This window comes from Onychostruthus taczanowskii, unplaced genomic scaffold (genome assembly GCF_017590055.1).
Source record: "Onychostruthus taczanowskii isolate IOZ18803 unplaced genomic scaffold, ASM1759005v1 scaffold62, whole genome shotgun sequence".
Classification (NCBI taxonomy): domain Eukaryota; kingdom Metazoa; phylum Chordata; class Aves; order Passeriformes; family Passeridae; genus Onychostruthus; species Onychostruthus taczanowskii.
In genome coordinates this window covers 1,345,881-1,367,953 of record NW_024503901.1, presented here as the reverse complement: position 1 = coordinate 1,367,953, position 22,073 = coordinate 1,345,881, and the positions used below count along the sequence as shown (strand labels likewise).

General features: G+C 34.3%; 1 protein-coding gene across 6 annotated transcripts in view; it reads left to right on the top strand.

Moving 5' to 3' along the window:
* Positions 1-22,073, top strand: part of DACH1 (dachshund family transcription factor 1) — a 354,259-nt gene that overhangs the window by 140,897 nt on the left and 191,289 nt on the right. For all 6 annotated transcript variants that reach the window (XM_041419933.1, XM_041419934.1, XM_041419936.1 and 3 more), the window contains exon 2: positions 9,311-9,426. In XM_041419933.1, the coding sequence (XP_041275867.1) occupies positions 9,311-9,426 (116 nt within the window). The remainder of the gene's footprint in view (positions 1-9,310; positions 9,427-22,073) is intronic.

Below are 22,073 nucleotides of genomic sequence, written 5' to 3'. Positions count from 1 at the left end.
TCAGAAGATTAATACTTATTTGCATTTATAAATATATGCAAACACAGATCACCTTATTCAAAGATTTAAATTCTTGATTTTAGTGGATACTGCATGGTTACATCAGTATGTGTTACTCCAGCCGAGCAGTTACAGCTGTACAGACTAGAAGAGATTCTTTTCAATATTTCATACCACTACTGTTACTCTCAAATGTACAATAAAAGTCACTTTCAAGCTTTTATTTAGGCGGTTCCAGCAATTCTTTGGAAGTGTACGGTTAATGAGTGTGGGTTTTCAGAATTAAAAATAAGGTGAATAAAGGGCAGTGAACATTAACCATGGTCTCTGGCAGAAGCGAGTATAAAATTTTTCATAGTGAGTATAAAGAGTTTTTTAAAGGGCAAAGGGTTTAAGATATAGGCAACTTCATTAAAGAGGTGACAGTTCACTTATTTCAGCATTTCATACAAAGAATTGTGGCCAATTAACTGACGAGTGCATTCAGATATTGCAGTGGATACACTGATATGATAGAGCTTCATTATCAACTGTTATGAATAAAAATAATAACCCACTGCCAGGAGAACCAGAATATTTTCACTAAATACCTTGAATAGTACAGTATTTTTCTTTTATTTATATTTTTTTAAGTTAAATCATCATCAACATGTTTATGTGTCTTATTACATTCCATAGAGATGGTAATGAACACCAGCTCTGTGACTCCTGGAGCAATGGTGGGCTTGCACCTTATGCAGATGCTTTATCTTCTAGTGTTTCTGCTCTTTTTTTAAAAGTGGTTCTCAAAATGGCAGCTGCTCCCCAGTATGTCTGGGTGGAAAACAAAACAGATAATATTTTTTCTGAAGAAGTTAAACAAAAATTTCTTAAATAAAGATAGTTGCTTATGTTGTGAATGGTTACATATGTGTTCAAAAAAGGACTATGCTGTTATATGGCCTATTTTTGCTTTGAGTCTAATTGGTTATTTGTACATGCAATTATCTGATTTATGTTCACAAATTTGTAATTACATGTGGAAGTCATATGCAGAGATGAATACAGATGGTTGGAAAACAAGCCTTGAAGCAGGACTGTTCATTCCAACTAAAGTTCATACATTTAAATCATTGTTTCAGGCCATATGCAGACTCTAACAGACATAACCACAAGAGTTAGGCTTGCTTTACATTAGGAATCATCTCAGCAACTTGAAGCAAAAACTTTTGTAAAAAATGAAAGCTTAAAATTTTTTAGGTTTGTGTCAGTGTGGATCAAGCCTGCCTTTCTGGCCTATTAACTTTATGCTTGACATTTTTATAGTATATATAGTAGATGATGTTTTGAGGGGATGTTTTTAGAATTAAAAGCCTAAGAAAAGATGAAAACAGTTGAGGAAAAAATAGGCTTTGCATCTGTTATAGTTTGGGGTTTCATGTGGGTGAATAACACTGTTAGAAGGAATCATTTAGCTTGCATATTTAAATTTTGGGTGGGGTTTATGCTGTAAGGTTGAGTGAAATGGGAAAGGCATCTGTTATAACTTGACAGAAAGAGCATTTTGTGGGAAGGATGCACTTTATATCACTACTTTTTCCCCTTTTTTTAAATTTTTTTTAGTAGTTGCAGAATTATTCTGAAAAGACAGAAGTACAAATTGAGGAAATAAATATGATTTTCAAGGTTTTCTTGTTATTGTTTTCTTGTTGTTTTCTTATTTTCTTGATATTACATGTATTCCCAAATAACTTTATTCAGGATAACGAATGCTGTGATTTCTGAGTACTGTTTCTGAAGCAAGGTTCATATAATGAAAAAAAACCCCCATCAATATGGTTTGAATCTATGCATGAGTTCTCTTTAATAATTGCATTTCATTGCTCATTCAGACTTATTTTCAACTCTAGGTTGTATGACTGTCATTATCAGAAGCTTGTGTTTCACAGTTATTATATAATCATGAGAGCCAACATACTTACGTGTTTTAAGAACTTTCAGGAAAATCTAGTGTTTCAGCTAATTAGATGAGCTTTTTGACTTAATTTACTTCTGACATCATAATTCTGCCATCCAACAGAATTAGCTTCATTTCTTATCTATTTTTCTCTATTTCCAATAGATTATTTACAGATCTCAATTTCATTAAGAGAACAGGCATATGCCAGTAATATTTTACGCTTGTACAGTCACAGCTGTATTTAAACCTGGTACTGTGACTTACTCCACTAACACTCAGATTTCTAACTGGTTTTATTTCATTTCTTGCCTTTAGATAATTCATATATTCAAGTAATATGGTCAGTCACAGAGAATCTTTTTCTTATATTCTTTCATTGTGTTTGTAGTAGGACTTCAGCCATCAAGGGAGAACTGGCAGGTGTTGCTGTAATATATATTTTATATATTCTTGCTCTCTTGTACCTTGTATTGTAGACTCTTGTATCAAGAATATTACTAATCTTGCTGAAAAGCAGAGTGATTTGGGTTGCAGTGTTGAGGAGGATGGAAATGACATGCTGTTTACATGACAATTCTGTTAGGAAAAGAAATAATTCAACAAGGTCTTCTCTACCCCAGCAGAAGAGTAGAATCCAAGGACTAACCTGTGCTCCTGTATTACTGCAGTAAATGACTTTGGAATGGGATATGAAGTGAAATATATTTTCTTCCATTTATTTTTCTTCCACTGATAAGCTGATATTGCATGTCTGACCCAATATCCACTTTTAGCCCATTTTGGTTCAAAAGTAGCACTAAAATGTTCTGTTACTGAAATGCAATAATATTTCATCAGCATAATTTCTCCACTGCTCACTCCTGTAACACAACCTAATTCTTTTGGAGACCATTCATGCACTTCTTTATGAAGATTTTGAAACAGATCTTTGTATTTATTTTTATCAGCATTGTTTGCTGTCTCAGTAACTCCTGATATATCATGAGTTCAGCACTAATTATTGCGTGAGAACATTTTCTGTTTAATTGTGAGAAGAAAAATACATTTAAGGTAATTGCACTGAGAGTTTTATTGTTTTACAAGACTACTGCAAGTAAAAAGGACATGGTGTGACTTCTGATGGTTGTTTTACTAACTGCCAAAATAAATGTATGCTCTGTCTTAGAATTGCATTTTTTACTTTGTTCTTGAGTGGGAGCAGAAGGGGAAAACCTAAAATAGTAAAGTATAAGGTTTGGATCGATGTACTTTGTCATTTTTTTGCCTTTAAAATGCTAGTTCAGTGCATCAGAAATATTTATGAAGGTTACCTTGGCAAGCAAGTGTTTTCCAAGCAAGGGAATTAAATTACACAAAAGGTTTAGTCAGTCTTCCTAGACCTTATTTTTCTGTACTGACACGCCCTTGGCTCAAGTCTTGCGAGTGTGAAGGCTGCACGTATGATGAGAGCAGCACAGAAGCTACCCCAAAACCCAGAAATGCCATGTGGGAGGAGTCCACTACCTGAGCTTACAGGTTGTCATAGGGCATCCCTGTCTTTGCATTAAGTCACCAAGTGACATCTTTGGCCCTTTTGCAGTGTCCATTTTATGGCAAGCACCTAACCACTTCCAGTGGCTGATCACCTAAATTTCATTATTCCAGCCTCTTTGAAGTCAAGAGTTCTGTGTCCGGCTTTGAAGCACTAAGGGGAGATGGAACAGATGAGAAATAAAGCATAGATTTTCAAAATGTACTTAAATGAGATGCGTAAATGCTGATGTAGCTAAAATTGGCATTGATATTCTAAACTGTTTTAGACAGTTCTAAGAACTTAAAAAATACGTTAAATGAATACACCAAACCTTTGTTACAGATTTGCTACCTATCACTTCTGGCATGTAACTTTTCCTGCCACTCCCCGGTATTACTGATTATGAAACTGCCTGGCCAATGGTAACTTCACTGCATCATGTATTCCCAGCTACAGATGAGGACAATATTTCTGTGCACTAAACTTGCTCACAGACAAGATTAAAAATAAACCTCTACATGTAGAAAACAAACCCTGAAATTAATTAATTTTGGCAGGAAAGACAGTTTGCCTTCTTACTACTGGTTAAGACTTGCAGTTTTCTTTATGGGTGCTTCATGTATATAATAAAAGTAATTTTAAGGAGTAAAACTTGATTAATCAAGTGTTAATATTGCATAGTTGTTCCTCAAAGTCAGGACATGAGAAAGATAAATCACAGAATTATCTCAACATTTTTGAACGCTTTTAGTTTCCTAGCACATGGTTTTGCCATGCAATTAGTCATCTGTAAAATGCTAGTGACGTGCTCTGAGAATTATATACTACTCATGAAGAGTTTCAGCTGTTTTGGAGCCAAACCTTCCTTGCTGCTCAAAAGTCTTAACAGAAATCAGTAGGGGGGTCTACTTATCTAAGGCTTTCAAGGATGAGACCCTTAGATTTTAACATCAATTCTGTCTTCTGGCAGATAGTAATAAGAGCTGAATGCAGCCTGGTTACATTTAAAGCCAAGCAGATAAGCCCATACTATTGTCCTGTTGTCTCTTTCCATGTGATTGTACAGGGCCAGGTTTTCTCTTGATTATGTCTGCTTTTAATTGTTTACCACTATCAAAACATTTCTAGGAGCAAGCTCATACTTGATAATATAACTGAAATGATGTAGAACTTTAAAAATATTATCAAAGCACAACATTTTAACTGATAAGGAGCACAGATTCTTCAATTTCTTATTATTTAATTCAGCCATCTGTTGTTTTCTAGATTTGGTAAGACAGGAAGAAGACTAATATATGTTGATCAAAAGACCAAGAAATAACCATATTCTCAGTCTTAAATGTAGTCTCAATTGCTTCTCATGCTAATCACAGTGCAGTAGACAAATACACCCTTTTTCTTTAAAGACGAAAATGCTACAGCCATAGTATTCCTTGATGTATTTATGAAACTGAAGAGATGAAACACAAATCTGGCCAAAAATTGATGGATTTATTTCCAGTCGTTCTGGAAAGTGTTCTGGTTATCTAATTAGCTGATGTTAGTGAAGAAAATATTTGAGACTTTCACCAATCTGCACCTTGAGTTCCTCTTTCACATAATGGCATATTGTAACTGTAAACCATGATAATTTCTACAAAAATAAAGATCAGTTGTCTGTGGGACTGTCTTTTAAGACTTGAGAAAAGTCTGATAATTTTGTCACAAACTGACACAAGCTTATAGAAGGCTGATGGATTTTCATTTAGGTGCTTCGCTTCAGAAACTTGACTACTAAGTTAGTAATACATAGTCCTGTAGAAAGCTTTCATTTTCTTCTTCAACATCTGTTATCTCACATATGAAAATTTAAGTTTTAGAGCAGAAAATATCTAACTCATTCATATTTCTAAAAGCAGAGTGACAGTCTATTGGATATCTTTTCTAATGCAGTTCACAAGGAGCTGCTAACTTCCCTATAGCCTTCTCCCCTGGTCCTTAGAACAGTTAATCTTGTGGCTTGCTTGATATTGCCCAATTTCTGCTTTCTCTAATTTACTCTTTAAAGAATGAAACAGCAGACAGGAAGATCAGCTATGACTTCCAGATGCAGTGTTCTTTCTTCCAGCATCTTCTTGTGGAGTCCCAAAACAGTCCTTGACTTACCTGTACTATAACCCTAGGTATTCACAAGGTCTTACTTTGGCTTTTGGGGTTTTAGCATTTCAGACTGTTTATCTTAGCTCTAAAAAATCCATCCATTTAGGCATCTTCAAAATCAAAATGGGTCATCATTGAGTAGTTTACCCATTGAGATAATTAGCATTTCCGTAAGAAGTCAAGTGGTCTTTCAGAAAAAACAGTGTAGTTCTTCCAATAATTGTATTCAGATAAAAGACAAACTTTTACAATGTCTTTTATGTCTATAAAAGCTTGTATACAAAATCTAAATTTGAGTAAAAATAGTATTATCATCAGCTTTTAAATGATGATTTTTGTATCATAGTGTCATCAACCAGAAAAAAAGATTACTGATTGTTCTGGCATTTAAATGTAACTTTTGCATAATAAATCAACCCATACCTATTTAAATTATATTTATTTTTTTTTGTACTGAAGACAAATCTACTGATTTTGATACAGAAATAGGAGTATGATGAGTACTTTGAAGGTTTCTTATCTTGGAATGAAAATGAATGTGCCTGAATCTAAAAATAAGTAGTCTTTACTATGCTCGAGTTTATGAAAAATACCAACAAAATGATTTATTAAGCTATTTTTATCATCCTGTTTATGATAGTTAAACTAATTTGCTATGCTTTTGATGTTTTTTTAAAGAGTTTATCATATAGCTATAAAAATGATAATGAACTACAAAACAACATGCGAGTTTTCAATTCTAGTCAAAGTGATTATTTTTTAAAGGATTTTTTTCATGCCATTTTCCCCACAACTTTGGTAATGATTCATATAAAATTCTTGCAATTCTTACAGTTTGAAAACAAATCTTACAAAGTAGTATTTCAAGTTAGTAGTATGGTTAATGAAACAAATGCTTAACAAGTGACAATTAACAAATTAAGTGTTGCTACTCAATCAGTTATTAAGGACAATTAGATATATTCATTTTAATTCTGTATTGCATAGTCTGCCATACCTCTAAATCAGATCTTCCAGGCCTTAAGAAACAATTCTTAATTTGTTCTACAGTGTTTTTCTGCCTTGTTATTAGGAAAAAAACCCCGGGTTTCTTAGATAGGTAAACGCCTTCTAATAGTAGATTGGAACTAGTGTCACTTAAACATTTGATCAGGATTAAATAGGTTTCCTTCTCAGAAATTTCATTTAAATAGAATCACAGAATAAGCAGAGTTGGAATGGCTCCGTAAGGATCAAGTCTAGCTCCTGGCCCATGCACAGGACCATCTCCAAGTCACACCACGTGCCTTAGAGCGTTGTCTGAACACTCCTTGAACTGCCAGGCTTGGTGCTGTGACCACTTCCCTGGAGAGCCTCTTCCAGTGCCCAACTGTTGACTGGGTGAGATACTGTTAGTAAGATTGGAATTAGAAGTTTAGGACTTTGTGAAAACATTTACTTGGTAAACTTCAGGATAAATCATGGAATGAAGTTGGGTCACTGGGCTCATTTATGGCTTTGAGTGTGACCCTGCTGTTGTATACAATAGCACAAGCAATTTGATTCTAGAAGGTGGCCAAAGGAAGAATTCTGCCTTGGGTGTTTCAGTATCACTCACCTATAATTTGCTGCTGACCTTTGTTTAGAGATTTGGTCCATGACTGTCTTCCCTTAGGCTTTGAAGAGGAGTGGTTTTATTCCTCAAAATCAAAGACAAAAGCATCCAGGCTTCACCATGGCTACACTTGGTAGTTAACATCAAAGAGAGTCTTTGCGGGTGTGAACTTGCTTTTTATAAAGATCTGGAAGTTACATTGTGCATTGTGCCATATTGCTTGTGTTCTGTTGTGTTGCAGTCAGACCCTTCAATAGTCATATCACAATAGGGATTTGAGTACTTCATCATAGATACTTAAATGAAACCATTAAAGTTTTCCTCCACACTGGCATTTTTTTGGTGGGTGAATATATTAGAAACACTCCATTTAAATCAGATCATTTTTGTCTATAATGTTTTGTTCAGTTTTATGTGTATTCATGGTATATTTATTTTTATTGTAAATCACAAAGGAAAATCAAAGAAAATCCGAAGACATTTAATTTGGTTTTCTGAGCTGGAATAAGACAATGTTCTTTTTCTACAACTGTTTTTCTTGTTGTTTTGAACATATGACAATTTTGTTTACATTAAAGAAAATCAAAAATGCCAAACCAATCAAAGAAATTACCAAGCTTATAATTTTAATAATGACCTGAGCTCAGGACATTAAGTTGGGAATTAATGATCAGTTGAGGTTAATGACTCAATGCCTTGAGTCATTAAATTTCAAGAAAATGCTCTGTACTTTGATTGTTTTTGGTTTATTAAAGTTAGGTTGTAGAAGGTGCCAAAAAAGAAAAAAAAAGAAAGTATTTCCAAACACAATGGAAACTAATATGAATAAAGAACAGAGGTATTTTATTATATGCCTCATTCTGCAGTCCCAGCATAGCTAGAAATGCCATTATTCCTGATTAGAATTTTGTTAGTATGAGGACCTAAGGAGCAAAACTTTTCATACCCACCTTTCTTTTCTTTCTTCCTCTGAAAATAATTAAGAACTTCCACTGTTTGGCAGATCATAGGTTAACACTGCAGTTTTAGAGCAGTACATCACCTTATTCTGTGAAGTTATTCCACAATGTCCCCTAAATGAGCAGTTACAGGACGTTGCAGTGGTACCATGCTATGATCTGTACATAGGAATACAAAGCCTTTGGATATATGTTGTATGAGCAAGTATTTGTATGTAAGATAAGCAATAAGTATTTTCATCGTCATCCGTCTCTAATTTGTGTGCTACTTAGGCAGTCTAGGAGTTGGAAAGTTGTGTATGTGAGCATTCAACAGACAGGGAATGCTTAAACCTGAAGCCCTTTATTTTTCCATATGGGACACATGTAAGCTGCTGTGATGGCTTTTGCTCAACAATATCTTACAAATAATTCCGAGTCCTTTCTGACATAAAGTAGTACATTTAAAGTAAGGTGTCTTAGTGAGATTTTCACTTTAAATAGAATAAGGGTTAAATGATAACTTGACTTATCTTTTAAATGACAAAAAATAAAGAAATTGCAAGACCTTTTCACACATTAGATATGTATTGTCATTTATCATCTAGATATCAGGCTAGCAGTGCGAAGTAATAAAACATATCATCGAAAAATGTGCTATAGGTCTGAATCACTCTTTCATTCCACCTCCCAGCTAACTGTAGTATTAAATCAAACAAGCAGAACATTTCCTTAGGCAGCCATTGCCTTTTAATTTCCTGAAGAACCTTAAAATATCATTCATTACAAGTACTACACATATTTGGTTTTTAAAAGTCTCATAAATCAATAGCAGGCTGACTGTAATAATTATTACAAGTTAGTGCATAATTTTCGTGCTGAAGGCTGCATGCAGAACTTTAGCATATGCAAACGAGGCAATTCAAACTGTGTATAGATATTAATATGAAGAAGCAGGTAACGAGGTGCAGGCTATGAATTATGCATCAAGAGCGGCTGATCTTCAATGAGGAAAATGAATTCAGCATGTAATCTAATTAGTGATGGAAGTCTATTACATCTAACTGCAAAAGCAACCGTCCTTGAAACAAATTTATTTACAGTCCATGTTACCACTTGAAACAACTTTGAAATGATGTGTAAGACAACAGCTTAATTGTAAAAATTTTTTTGTTTGTTTGTTTCAGTTCTAGACCTGGAAGGCCTCCTAAGAGGACTCAAAGTGTCACCTCCCCAGAGAATTCTCATATCATGCCACATTCTGTCCCAGGCCTAATGTCTCCTGGAATCATCCCGCCAACAGGTAGGATCACTAGAAACACCTTCACACGGGCAATTGTTTGAATTCATGGCTTATATCCACTTCTTACTAGATTAACAGTCTAGGAAAGCAGCAGACAAATACCACAACAGTTCCCCTGATGTCACATTGTTGGTACACAAACATGTTCTATGTAATGGAAATTGTGGCAGCTTAGTACTTCAAAATAACTGAACAAATAATAATCCTTTATGATTTTTCCCCCTGTTGTTTTTCTTTATAAACAAAAACCTTTCAAAGCATGAATTACCTATCATTAGACAATAATCTCCCAATTCATTTTTAACAGATCAGATATCTTCTGCTTTTTTTTTGCTGCTTTGCTTCATTAGATAATGTCATCATGAATATAGTTGCCTGAAGAAACTGAGTTAGTTAAAATAACTCCATGCTGCACACATGTCTTTCTTAATTTTTCATCCTGAAATTCTATTTTTGATATGTCTCCTGAGGCTTTACATTAATATAAAGTCCTGTAACAATCTGTTTCTCATACTACTGTTTTCTTTTTAAAGTTACTGTACCATCTCCTAGCAGTGACTTGCTCTTAGACATAGTTAAATTAAGAAAGGCTGTGTTGCAGGGAGGAGATGACCAGTCACCCAAAGATGGAGGCACCCAATAGTCAAGCTGCTGGTGGTGCCGCATTCTCTCTTCATGTTACAGACCAATTAAACTCTGGGACTTGTTTCAGTAAAGTCCACCTGAACTTCTACTTCTTGCTCAGTTATTTCCTGCTTATTTGCATGGCCCAGTCTCTAACACTGATTTTCTTTAAGGAAAGGGAAAAATAATTAACTAGACAGATCAAGCAGAAAGGAAGATTATTTGATCTTGTGGACCAGATGATGGGTGGATGTTTGAGCTCATGCCCATGACCACTTTAAATACAGGCATGATTCTTGGCATGGTTTTCATCACAGATGACTAACATTCTCAAAAGAAATGCTCAGTTCAGGAAACAACAAATACCAGAAACTGTTTGAGTGTAAATATCTTGTCTGGAGGAAGGAGGAAAGTGAAGAAGGCTTAGCTCAGTGGACAAAAAGTGACCTGTACTTTGGCCTTAAGCTCAGGAGCTGCTTTACATGGTGAGACAGACACATAGCTAGAAATTTTTTATTTGAAATTTAAAGATTTTTAAAGATGAAGAGAAGTGACAAAATGAAGGGAGGTCAGACAAAGATTGATAGGCGAGGGGTATAAAATAAGGAAAGAGGGACAAGACTGAGAGTGTAGGGGGATAACTCACAGTGGTAGTCTGGGCAGGTGTGACCAGCAAAAAAAAAAAGAAAAAAAAACAACAACAAACAAACAAACAAACAAAAAAAAAACCCCAAAAAAACCCAAAAAAAGGATTGCAATACTTTAGAATTTACAGGATAAAATCTTGTGTAGAAAATAGAGATTGTGCAGAGTGAATTCAACATGAGAATAGTAGATGGGATGTATGTGGGGAGGGAATGAAAGTTTTTATTGGGCGAAAACATTCATGTTCATGAGGGAGAGATCAAAAATTGCAGGAGCAAAGGGAAATTATTTGGGGGAAGTAAGGCAGGAAAATATCAAAGAAAAAAATGCATGTGAAAAATAGAAAGGAGATGAAAGAAGTCAGAGACAAATAAGCAGGCCAGAAAGTGGGAGACAGGAAAAGAAACCTTGTCAACAGTATCATTCAGGGTTTTGTGTTACAGTTTATATCTAAGAGCAGATCACCTCTTGATTTTTTATTTTAAGAAAGCAGTTTAAAACCACAACTAATGCCTTAAAGTATCCAGTTCCTCTCTAGTCCTTTAAAGCTGGTCATAACAAGTTAACAATAAAAATATATGGTAGTAAAGCCAGAGATCCAATTTCTTAGAGTATCAGCCCACAAAAACAGATGCAAATCTTTTAAAAAAGATGATTGAAAAAAAAAGAAGAAAATAATTCAAAATTAAAGAAAATAGGCATATGTAAGGTTATCATTCATCAAATCCTTTTTGGATGGTAATGCTTTGTGAGACTCTTGCAAAAGAAGAAAGGTTTAAATGCAATTGCTATTACATTTGAACTGGTTTCACATTACATGGCTTACCACAACAGAAGGAGCGGTATGATATTTTTCCCATTGGTGTTGGGTCTCAAACAGCACAAAAAATGCAAACAATAACTCTGATAGAAGAGAGCTCTGGGGTCTAATGTTCCATGAGGTATGCAGAGGTTTAGCAAAGATAAAGAGCATCATGACAGCAGTGCTACATGACAGTCATTCCAGCATTTTATAGACAAATAAGTATAAATATAGACTTACAGTCTGATCTTGTGAGTTCAAAACAATGAAAATTTGTGGGTCTACATTGCAATAAGTACCAAAACTACTGTAAGAGCCCTACAAAGAAAAGACAGTGATAACTGCGGTAGATGATGGAGGTGCCATTGTTATGTGCTCCCACATAAGTTGATAAAAGAAAAATCTTGCCAATTGCAAAATTTTACTCTATATATTGGCTGTATATGGTGAAAACCACTGACTGATTGAGGTTGTCAGGCACCACTGGAGGTCACCTAGTCCAGTGTCCGCTGGTCAAAGATCACTGAGAGCCGGTTGTTCAGGGCTGGGTACGCTTGAGATTCCATGAGTATCTTTGAGGATAGAGACACCACAATGTCTCTTTGCAACTTGTTCCAATGTTTCTCTACTCTCATATTAATACTGAAGTTTTTTTTGTTTTTACTTTTTGGTGGAATTTACTGTATTTCAGTTTGTGTTTGTTGGACCACATTTGAGAAGTCTGGTTCTGTCTCTGTCCTTACCAGGTTTTCATACACATTAGTAAGATACCCTCATGTCTTTTCCAGGCTGAACAGTCCCAGCTCTCTCAGTCTTTCTTGATATGGCAGGAATTCCAAAAGATGGTTTGTAGTTTGAGAAGTTTGTGAAGTGTGAATTTCCTGTTAGTATCCAGCTCTAAGCAGAAAAAAGAAAATTGCCAGATTATTAAGTGCTTCGTACCCCTTCTCTCTCTGTTATTTTTACTTTGTAATAACTTCTTCTTTTTAAACTTTCTGATTGATTTAATAATCTGAGTGTAATAACTAAGTTTCCTTCCTGCCTACAAAAAAGTATGAGTGATCACACAAACAATTATGTGCTATTTAATGCTCTTTAAGTATGGAGGTCTGCAATTATTAGGTACATCTAGGATACACGATGCTACAATTTAATACATGATTTTTACTTGAAAATTTTCCTTTTTTTTCAAATGTGCTGCATAATACAGAAATAGAGATTTAACGGAGGAAATCTTGATTTCTGAAGTGACTGGTTCTGCATACATCATTTATGTGTGCAAATAATGCTGGTATTAAACTGTATGCTGAGATTTGTCATGATATTCCAGGACTGTATATTTTTGTAGGAGGCCAAATTAAGGGACCTTTGAAAATATTTTATATCACTGATATAAACTCTGAAAATGCACGCAGAGAACACTGCATCATCACTTAGAATGAACTTGCTTTATGGAAGTATTTAGGGACTAAGATGAGATGTAGGGTTAGGGTTAGGAAAGGAAAGGAAAATAAGGAAAAGAAAAGAGAAAAAAGGTATAATATTCCACATGTTTTTAATGGACTATAAATTGAAGGAGTGAGGATCACCCCTCAGTTGATATTCTGTGCATTTTATTACAATGAAATGTTACCTCAATTGCTGATCTATCCACTGTCTTTCATTACGGTCAATTTACAGAATGCTCCCAATTTTATAGAAGACTGGTCACTTCATAAAAGATAATCTTATATTTATGAAAATAAATATGTACAACCTTTGAAAGTGTGACAAAATGAGAAATCTGTAATAACAGGAAATGAAGAGCTTCATAAATTGTCCAGAGAATTGAAATCTGCCTATCTTACAAATCATGTAGTCAGAAGAAAGAATTTGATGTAGGCTCAAACAGTTGTACTGACATTTCCAGCTTATCTAGGTAACACCTTGAAATCCTTCCAAAAACATATGGCTCATCATAGTTAACTTTGATCTGCTGTCTCTGTGTACTGCAGATCTTTTAGTGGCTAATGTGCTTCAAAAGTTGTCTCAAGTTGAAGCATGGGATGATTGTAATTGTGATCAATTGGATAAGAAGTGCTGTATGTCCTGAATGTATGATATATCTTGTAGTCTGTACTTTTATGTTTGGAGTAGCTATATAACATCTAAAATGATATTTCCATTGGTTTTCATACAAACATTAAAAAGCAGGTTTTTTTCACTTTTCTAGTTATTTTGGTAATTATTCTTCAGTATTTTAGGTTTTGAAGCTGCTTTTAAAACTCCTTGCTTAATTCTTCTGCAGCTTGGCCTACTGAAAACTACAGGTGACAAAATGAGTAACTGCAATCTCTTGTGCTTATTTCAGGAACTGCATCTTTCAAAGATAAAATGAGAATATAAAGTGCTTTTGGAAATTGCTGACATAGGGCAGGATAAGAATGCTCCTTCATATATTGATATATTTCTATTGTTATATCTTTGTCAATTAAAAAAGTAATTTCAAAGCATGTTTAATTTATTACATTACTTTTACATTAATTTAATCTGAGTAATTATTGCTGCTATTATTATTATTTTGAAAAGGTTTGCTTTATGATGCTGTATAACTATTCCAATCTTAATCCAGACTGTTCCAGTGTAAGGATATTAAGCTTCCTCTAAAATGTTTCATGTGTACAAATTATAACAGCTCTCCTCTATTAAACCATTCTTTTTCTTTTCTTAAGTGGTAATCTGAAGATGTAATTTCTAATCTCATCCTTATTTTCTCTCTTGCTGTGGGCCTGAATCAATATAAGTGTATTCCAGCTTCCATCTTGTACAAAATTCTTTGCACCACAAAGCATTTTTATGGGGAGGTAGAATAAGGAGAGAGTTGAAAGGTTTTTTATGGATTATTTCGACTGGGAGGGCAAGCGTCATTCACAGATACAGCAGTTGATAAAGTGTGGTAATGTTTTTGCTAAAGTAGATGATGAAATTATTTGGTGTTTAAAGAAAGATTAATCACATAATTAAATAATTTAATTTTCTCCGGCTCATAGTTATTGATGTTGTATTAGGCAGACTGAAAGAATGGTTAAAATACAATTATTATTGTTACTCTATTCACATTATATTCCCAAGAAATAAAATCTGTAGCTAGAAGTATTTCCTGCTGACAGTCTCAATCCTGTAAGGTCTTAAAATATATTTAACTTACTGAAATGAATGGAGTTGATTTCTGTGAGTATTCTAGGGACTAGAAACTATAAATTGGAATTACTTGGTACTTTTTTTTGAGAAGCAAATCTATTATTCAGTTATTTATTTTATGCCCAGGGATTAAATATTCTGAGATTCTTTGTTGGTTAAAAATATACACATTGATAAAGCTGAGTGCTGCTGCTTTCTTATTTTAAAATACATTCCATGTTAACACAGTATTTTGCTTATTAGTGTTAAATCATTTTTATCATTAAGCTTGGTTTTGATTGGTGTTATGGGATGAGAAGCTGTTTATCTGTTGGGGCTGAACTAACTTACTGTAGGAATAAGCAACAAAGTCCTGCTTTGAGAGTGACAAACTGTAACCTAATTCAAGGGACTGAACAAATTACACAAAACATTTTTGCACTTCATTAAGGAAGTAGTCATTATAATTAATGTGAAAGCTTCTGTCATGCTCACTAGTTGATGTATCAGTGGGAAAATAAACTGACTCAATTTTGTAAATGTATTTTTTCATAGTTTAAAAAATAATAATTAAGATGTAATTCAGGCCACCTGTCATCTCCTGAAAACAGTCATAATTTTGTCATACTATCATCCCACTGAACAGCCAGCTATATTCTGCTTTATCACAAGAGGATTTATCATTGAAAACTGCTTCTGGAAGCTCACTAATTATAAGTTCAAGTGAGTCCCTTACATTTTTCAGTCATAAAATCTTTTTAAAACCAAGAATTACTTGCAGAAATGGAACCTTTTTATTAAGAACTTCTAATCAGGAACAACTTGTGCATTTTGCAATATTGTATCATACAACACTACATACATTTAAAGCTTAAAAGCTACTGTTGGAAAACTGTGTAAGTCAGAGTCACACCTCATGCAGGTTCACCCACTGCCTGTTGAGAGCCTTCCCTAGATTGAACTGTTTCCAGAAATGCTCCCAGCCTTTTTGATGTAAAGGCAACAAGTTAGTTCACTTCAAAAGAGACTCCGGGATTAATTATTTAAGCAGCAAAGGTAGTCATGTACCTCGACATGCTCAAGGTACTCAAAAAGAAACTGAGTGAAGTTATTTAAGTTTTAAGCTTTAGTAATAAGCTAGTGAATCCTCTCTTCTCCTTGTCTCTTGTGAGTACTCAGTATTAGGTTGTGATATGCACAGATTTATTACCTTTTAGTGGAAAATCTAAGATAAAAGTTTTTTGTTTCTTCCTTGGTCACAGAATAATTTTGCCTTCTGAAAGCTAAGTTTGTAATCATATTGATTTCTGAATTTCACCATGAGAATGCTATTCCTGTGGCAGTTGTAGGATCCCAGTTGAATGGCCATATTCTGTGAAGATGAACTACTAGAAAATATTAGAAAAGCCTTTAGTGATGTGTGATAATTTTCATATATAGGTAACTTTTCAGGTTGGATTTAACATGATCATAAAAAAAGAAAAAGTTTCCAACTTTGAAAGCGACCCTCTCCCCAGTTCCAGTTTCTTGTTTCCAGTAGTAGAAGTATATTAAACACCTTGGGAGAAAAAGCTCCCCACTTTTCAGAATAATATTTAATTAACAGTCTGTTATCGTAACAGTTTTCTGTAAAACAAGTAACATGTAAACTGAAATTAAATTAAAAACAAACAAAACACCAAACTCTTGATACAAAAGAAAGCAATTAAAACCTTGTTCTTAAAGGCAGATATGTGGTGAAGTTATCAGTGATTACATTAGGACCTAGTAATGGAAGTGTTTCTATAGTTTTCTGAATCCCAACATTCTATTAATTGTAATTGAATTTAAAAAAAAAAAAATATATATATATATATATTGCAGAATATGCTGTTTGTTTCTTAAAATTAAATTATTCAAATTGTAAGCTTCTGAGTTATGGGTTATACAGTGATTTTCTTGTTGCTCAGCTTTCAGGCAGAGTCTTTCAATAGAAAAGCACCAAGATAATAATAATCCCGTGTTTACAGTTTTTTTACATAATAAACCTGTTGGTTTTCCACCCACTCCTGCTTTTTACTGAGAATGTTCAGCCAAAATAATTTGATTCCAAATAATTTAATCTCTTAATTTGTTCAAAATGAACCTTTTGTAGAGCAAACAACACATTGTCATTTTAAACATGAAATACGGAGAATTATTTTGTTAAACACTGCCACTAGAAATGAACCTGAGCTGTTGAATTTGAAATAACATCTCAGACTTGCAGAGGCTTCGGGCCCTTAGCTGTAGCGAAATAGGATTGTTGTAGCAAAATAGGAAGATGGTAGTTCTTAGGGTGAACATAGCAAAGTCTGGTACCCAGCTCAGTTCCATCGTGTTGCTAACTTAGTTCTGCATCATCACGACCATGTGAAGTTCCTGATCGTTATGGGGGTGCCCAGCTCCTTTCCTGTGGAGTTAGACTACTTATGTCCTTGCATGACATGCTCAATGAAGGGTGAATGATTTTCTACTCTTGATTTTAAATTTGGTTTGCATTCAATAAAAATACCCCTTCAAATTTATATATTCCAAAGTTACGGTCCATGATTTCATTATCGTATATTTGGGGATTCTCTAAAGTCCAGGAAAAAACTGCAGCTTAATGTTTTTTGCTAAGTTTGCGTATTTTGGGGGAAGGTAGTGTCAAATTTCATTATTTAATATATTTGTCTCCTGGTTAAGAACAATCTGTCTGCTGTGGAGTTTTGCAGATTTCATGCAAGGACTTAAATATGAAGGGAATTTGCAGAAAATATGTCAGATAGCCCAAGTGTTTTTGTTGTATGATATATGATGTATCATATGATATATGATACCAATTACTTAAGTAATTGGTATTTTCAGGGAAAGTATTCAAGGAAGCATTATTTTATCTGGCAAGCTTTAGAAGACTACAATTCAAGGAAAAAACTTAACTAGCTTAGTACTATAATAATTTATTCTCAGGCTCTTGTTGTGTCCTGTGCAGGGCCAAGAGTTGGATTTGATGATCCTGATGAGTTCCTTCCAGCTCAGCAGATTCTATGGTTCTATGGATGTAGTTTTCCAAGGAGAACTGGCCACTGTGAGTCGTCCTTATGACTTACAGCTCTAGGAACATTGACTGCATGAATTGCACAAGGCACAATATCATACTATCAGAATCGTAATGAATCCAGTCTCAGTTGTTCACAGTGCACTGTACTGTTGCTACTAACATTGTCCTGTGCAACATATTACAGTTATCATAAAGTAGCCTTAACTGGGAGAAGGTTTTTGAAAAGGAAGGTTGTTCTGGTTCAAGTTTGGGATTACAAGGCTAAATATTCAAACTTGATTCCATATCATCTGAGAATTGCCTGACATTTTCCTTCCTGTTTAGCGATCAATGTCAGAACTGTTTAGTGATGTGAAGTTGAGGGCATTTTGTAACAGTTCATGTGCTGATGAACTGTTTTGCAAACAGAAACCAATCTATCAGCTGTTGTTCCTGGAGCTGCTTCCAAGAGCTTGTGGTTTATGAAAAGCTGAGCTGCTGGTCTCAGTTTCCATGCATTCAAGATGCTCAGTTTGAAAACCTCATTTCATGTGAGAAGACTTGTCTCATTCTTCCAAAATGCAGACATAGGTAGATATGTTGGTTGTTTGCTGTGTGCCTGAGACAGCAATTACAAAGGGAGAGAGGGATGGAAATTGGGGAAGGTAGCTGTGTTGATGGAAAGAAGGAAAGAGAGAAAAGGGGAGGGAAGAGAGAGAGAAGTCCTTTACGAATTGGTATAACCAACTTATTTACAAGCTAGTTTGTTTGCTGTTGTGTATTAATTCATGACTATTGAGAAGTTACAAGACTATGTTGGTATAGTATTTATATAATAGCTTTCAGGAGTTATTATCTTTCCACAGTGTGTATGTGCACGGGAGCCTGCATTTTTAATTTTCTGAAATATTTTTTAGTTATATAGTGTAGAACACATGTGATTCTTAAATAATCTAATTTCAGTCCAGTCTTAATTGCAATGAGATACTGTGTTCAAGCTGTTGGCAAAGAATAAACTGATACTGCTACTAGTATTAGAGATATGACCTGACATTTAGGAAGAAAAGTCTTAGTTTGAGGAGAATGTTACTGTTACTACATAATGATGCTGGTCATCAATTAATGATGGATTAGTTTCTAGATAAGAAAACAGTAGCCTGCTAGGACTAAGTAAGCTGGGGAAAGGAAAACTGTGCCTAGTTTTCCTAAGAAAACTAAGACAAAATTAATAATGTTACTGGGTCATTTTAACTCATCAAAATCCATAAAAATGGCAGATAGTCTGACAGTGTACTGACAAGTTTTGTTGACAATTAAGGTTTTGTCAACACTACCCTTGTGTTAGGGGGAATTGAAATTAGATTGACCTAGGGGAAGTAGTAGGATAAATTGTCAGGAATGTTTTAAATGGGTAGATGCTTCCATGAAATTTCCTTTTCTCTGTATTCATTGTGCGGTCTCCTATCACAAACACCAAGACCACACATACAGCTTCAACAATCCAGCTGCCCTTACTAAGAGCAAAGTTGATGGAGTAGCATTTTCTTCTGCATATGCATTTTTAAAAAGACTGTTTCCAGGCTTTATAGTGGAAATACAGAATTTGAGACTTGAGTTGGTGTCAACTGCATATTCCAATAATTTCCATTTGTGGTTGCCTCAGATTGCTAGATACCTACCTTGGTAGGAACCATAAAATGAAGGATATGATCTTAGGTAAGCAATCTCTCTACTAAAGGATGAAGTCACTTTTATGATTTCTATGACAGTAAATTGAATCCTTTATACATATTCTGTGATGCATCAATCCAATATACAGAGAGGTAAATGTAATTATTTCATTAGAATAGAATACTGCCTCTGTAATGTCACTTAAACTGGGACATCAGATGTTGAGAAAAGCTGCTTAACACAGTGCAAAAAATGATAGAATTTTCCTGTACCCTAGTTTAATGAATGTATATAAAATGGAAATAAAAAATGGTGTAACTTGGGTGATTTGATAACCAAGTAACTTACTATATCACAATAGTGCATTATTTTTGTAAGTACCAGATTACAAAAAAAAAGAAAAAAACCACTCAAACCCTAAATGATTTTCAGCATCCAAACAATATTCAGTGCAAGTATTTGAGGAGAGAAAGATGATTTTTTGTCAATCAGTCCATTTGTTTTGAAAAGTGTCTCACAAGATTCTATTAGATTAATATTTCATTCAAGTGGAAGAAAACAGTGGTTCCTGTGAACTCAGGGACTGTGTGACAAAACAATTCTTGAAGTATTTATTTTCCTCTCTTGAAAGCTCAGGTTATGTCCAGGTTTTGATGTCTCAGATATACAGATGCTGAACACACTGAGGACATCATACTCCTAGAGGTGAATGACAAAAAGTACAGCACTTTAGCTTCTGTGGGCATCCTTTTTGTAATCCTTATGAAATAGGATACAGATATTTTAAAAAACTACAGCCGTAAGAACATCCTTATATAAAATGTAAATTTCTTGGATTTCTCTTAAAATTTATTTCTATTATCGCCCAAGCTAAAATTCTATAGGGAAAGACTGTTAGGAGCTGACATGTATCTAGAATCAAAATCAGTTAGTTTTACCATTGTAGATCATTCTTAAGTTAAATGAAAGAAACTCCCAAATGCTTGCTCACCAGGAAAAGTCTGGGCAAGGGATTGTGCTATTTAGGCTGTGATTCCTGTGAAGAATATGACTTTCATAGCTACATTGGTGCCAATAAATTAATGATAAATAAAAACAGTTCAGAGCTGTTCCTTACCTTGGATGGCAGGCATGCATCCTGCAGCTTTCAACTGCAGATCCAAAATCTTTTTCTTTTTACAGTCTTTCCCAGCCTAAGGAAAAAAAAAATGGTCCATATGTTCTCCCAAGGAAGAGGTGCTGGCCAGTTTTGTTTCTTGTACTGTCCACGGCCAAGTACAGAATGTTTTCTGTAGCTATACTTAAAAATCACTACTAGGTTGAATGTCTGTGTTGTTGGGTTTCTAATGTGATTTTGTTTTGTTTTGGTTTTTTTTGTTTAAAGAAACTAGTGGCAAAGTTTTATCTGTATCTTTTATTAGACCAAGGGCCTCTCTGTCTTTTAGAACACAAGCACTTAGGTCTGCTCAATGAAGCTAATCGCTACTGAGGTCTAAAAGGAGCTGAAAGCAATTAAAAATTCTGATTTGGAAGTTCTGGTTTTAGTGAAAGCAACTTGATTTCTCCACCTTCTGTTCCATAGCTGGATACCATTTGTCCATTGTGTGTTAAAGATGACAATATTTTTCCATTCAAATTTCTTCTGGAATAATTTTTTTGATTCTTTAATTGCTTTCTTCTCTACTCCAGGAGAAAACTCTTGATATTAGTATTATTATTTTTACTGCTATTACTACTACTACTACAGTGTTTTATGATGAGTTTTGTTTTGCATTTCTTTAACAGAATCTCAGCTCATATTACCAGTTGTGAATTTGTTTATATTAGTCAAAATAATAAACTTGGTATTGAGACATTATATTTTCTCAAAATTGAGTTCCCAGTCACATGATCTGAGAAAATATTTACTTTTATTGTATGTGAAAAAGAATTTTAGAATTTTCTACAAATTTTCAGAAATCTCACCTTTGTGACTTATTTTGAACTCTCCCCTGAATTCTTAATTCATCCTAATTTGAGACATTTTCCTTAATGAGTGCTGGAAATTTCACTGATTCCATGTTACACAGATTTAGCCATGGCATGAATTTTGGACTATGCAAATGGTGCTTTATAAACTCACAAAATTCTGGTAAGAATGAGTATTTTAATATATCATCCTTCTTCTGTCTCTTTTCTCAAACCTGCTTCATTTAATACTCAGATTTATTTAATTAAATCTTTAATAACAAAAAGAATTTTTTCTGGAAGGGGTAACAATAAATGAAGAATAACAGTAAATACTGACAAGATTTTCCCTAAGATTTTTTCTCTTGCCATTAATTCCAAATATTTTATTCCCTCATCCTCTCTAGTTGACCAGGCAAGAGTTTCTCAAAACTTTCTTTGGGCAATGGACTGGCACTTTAAAAGTTAAAAAGAATACCAGGATTTTATGTTAGAAGTAATGATGTATCTTTTCAGAACTTTTATTTATTTTTCAGACTTTATTTTTTATGAAGTAATCAAGTAAATTAATAGATTTAGTAGGTAGCCCAGATTAAAGTAGGACATAGGCAAAACAGAAGGATATTTAGTGTAGCCCTTATATAACTTGTAATCAAGTTGGGTGAAGGTTACTGCCAATGGATTGAACTTAATTTCTGTCTCACATCTTGGACTGTTTTAATTCAGTGGAACCACAGAAACTGTATTTAGTCTGCATGT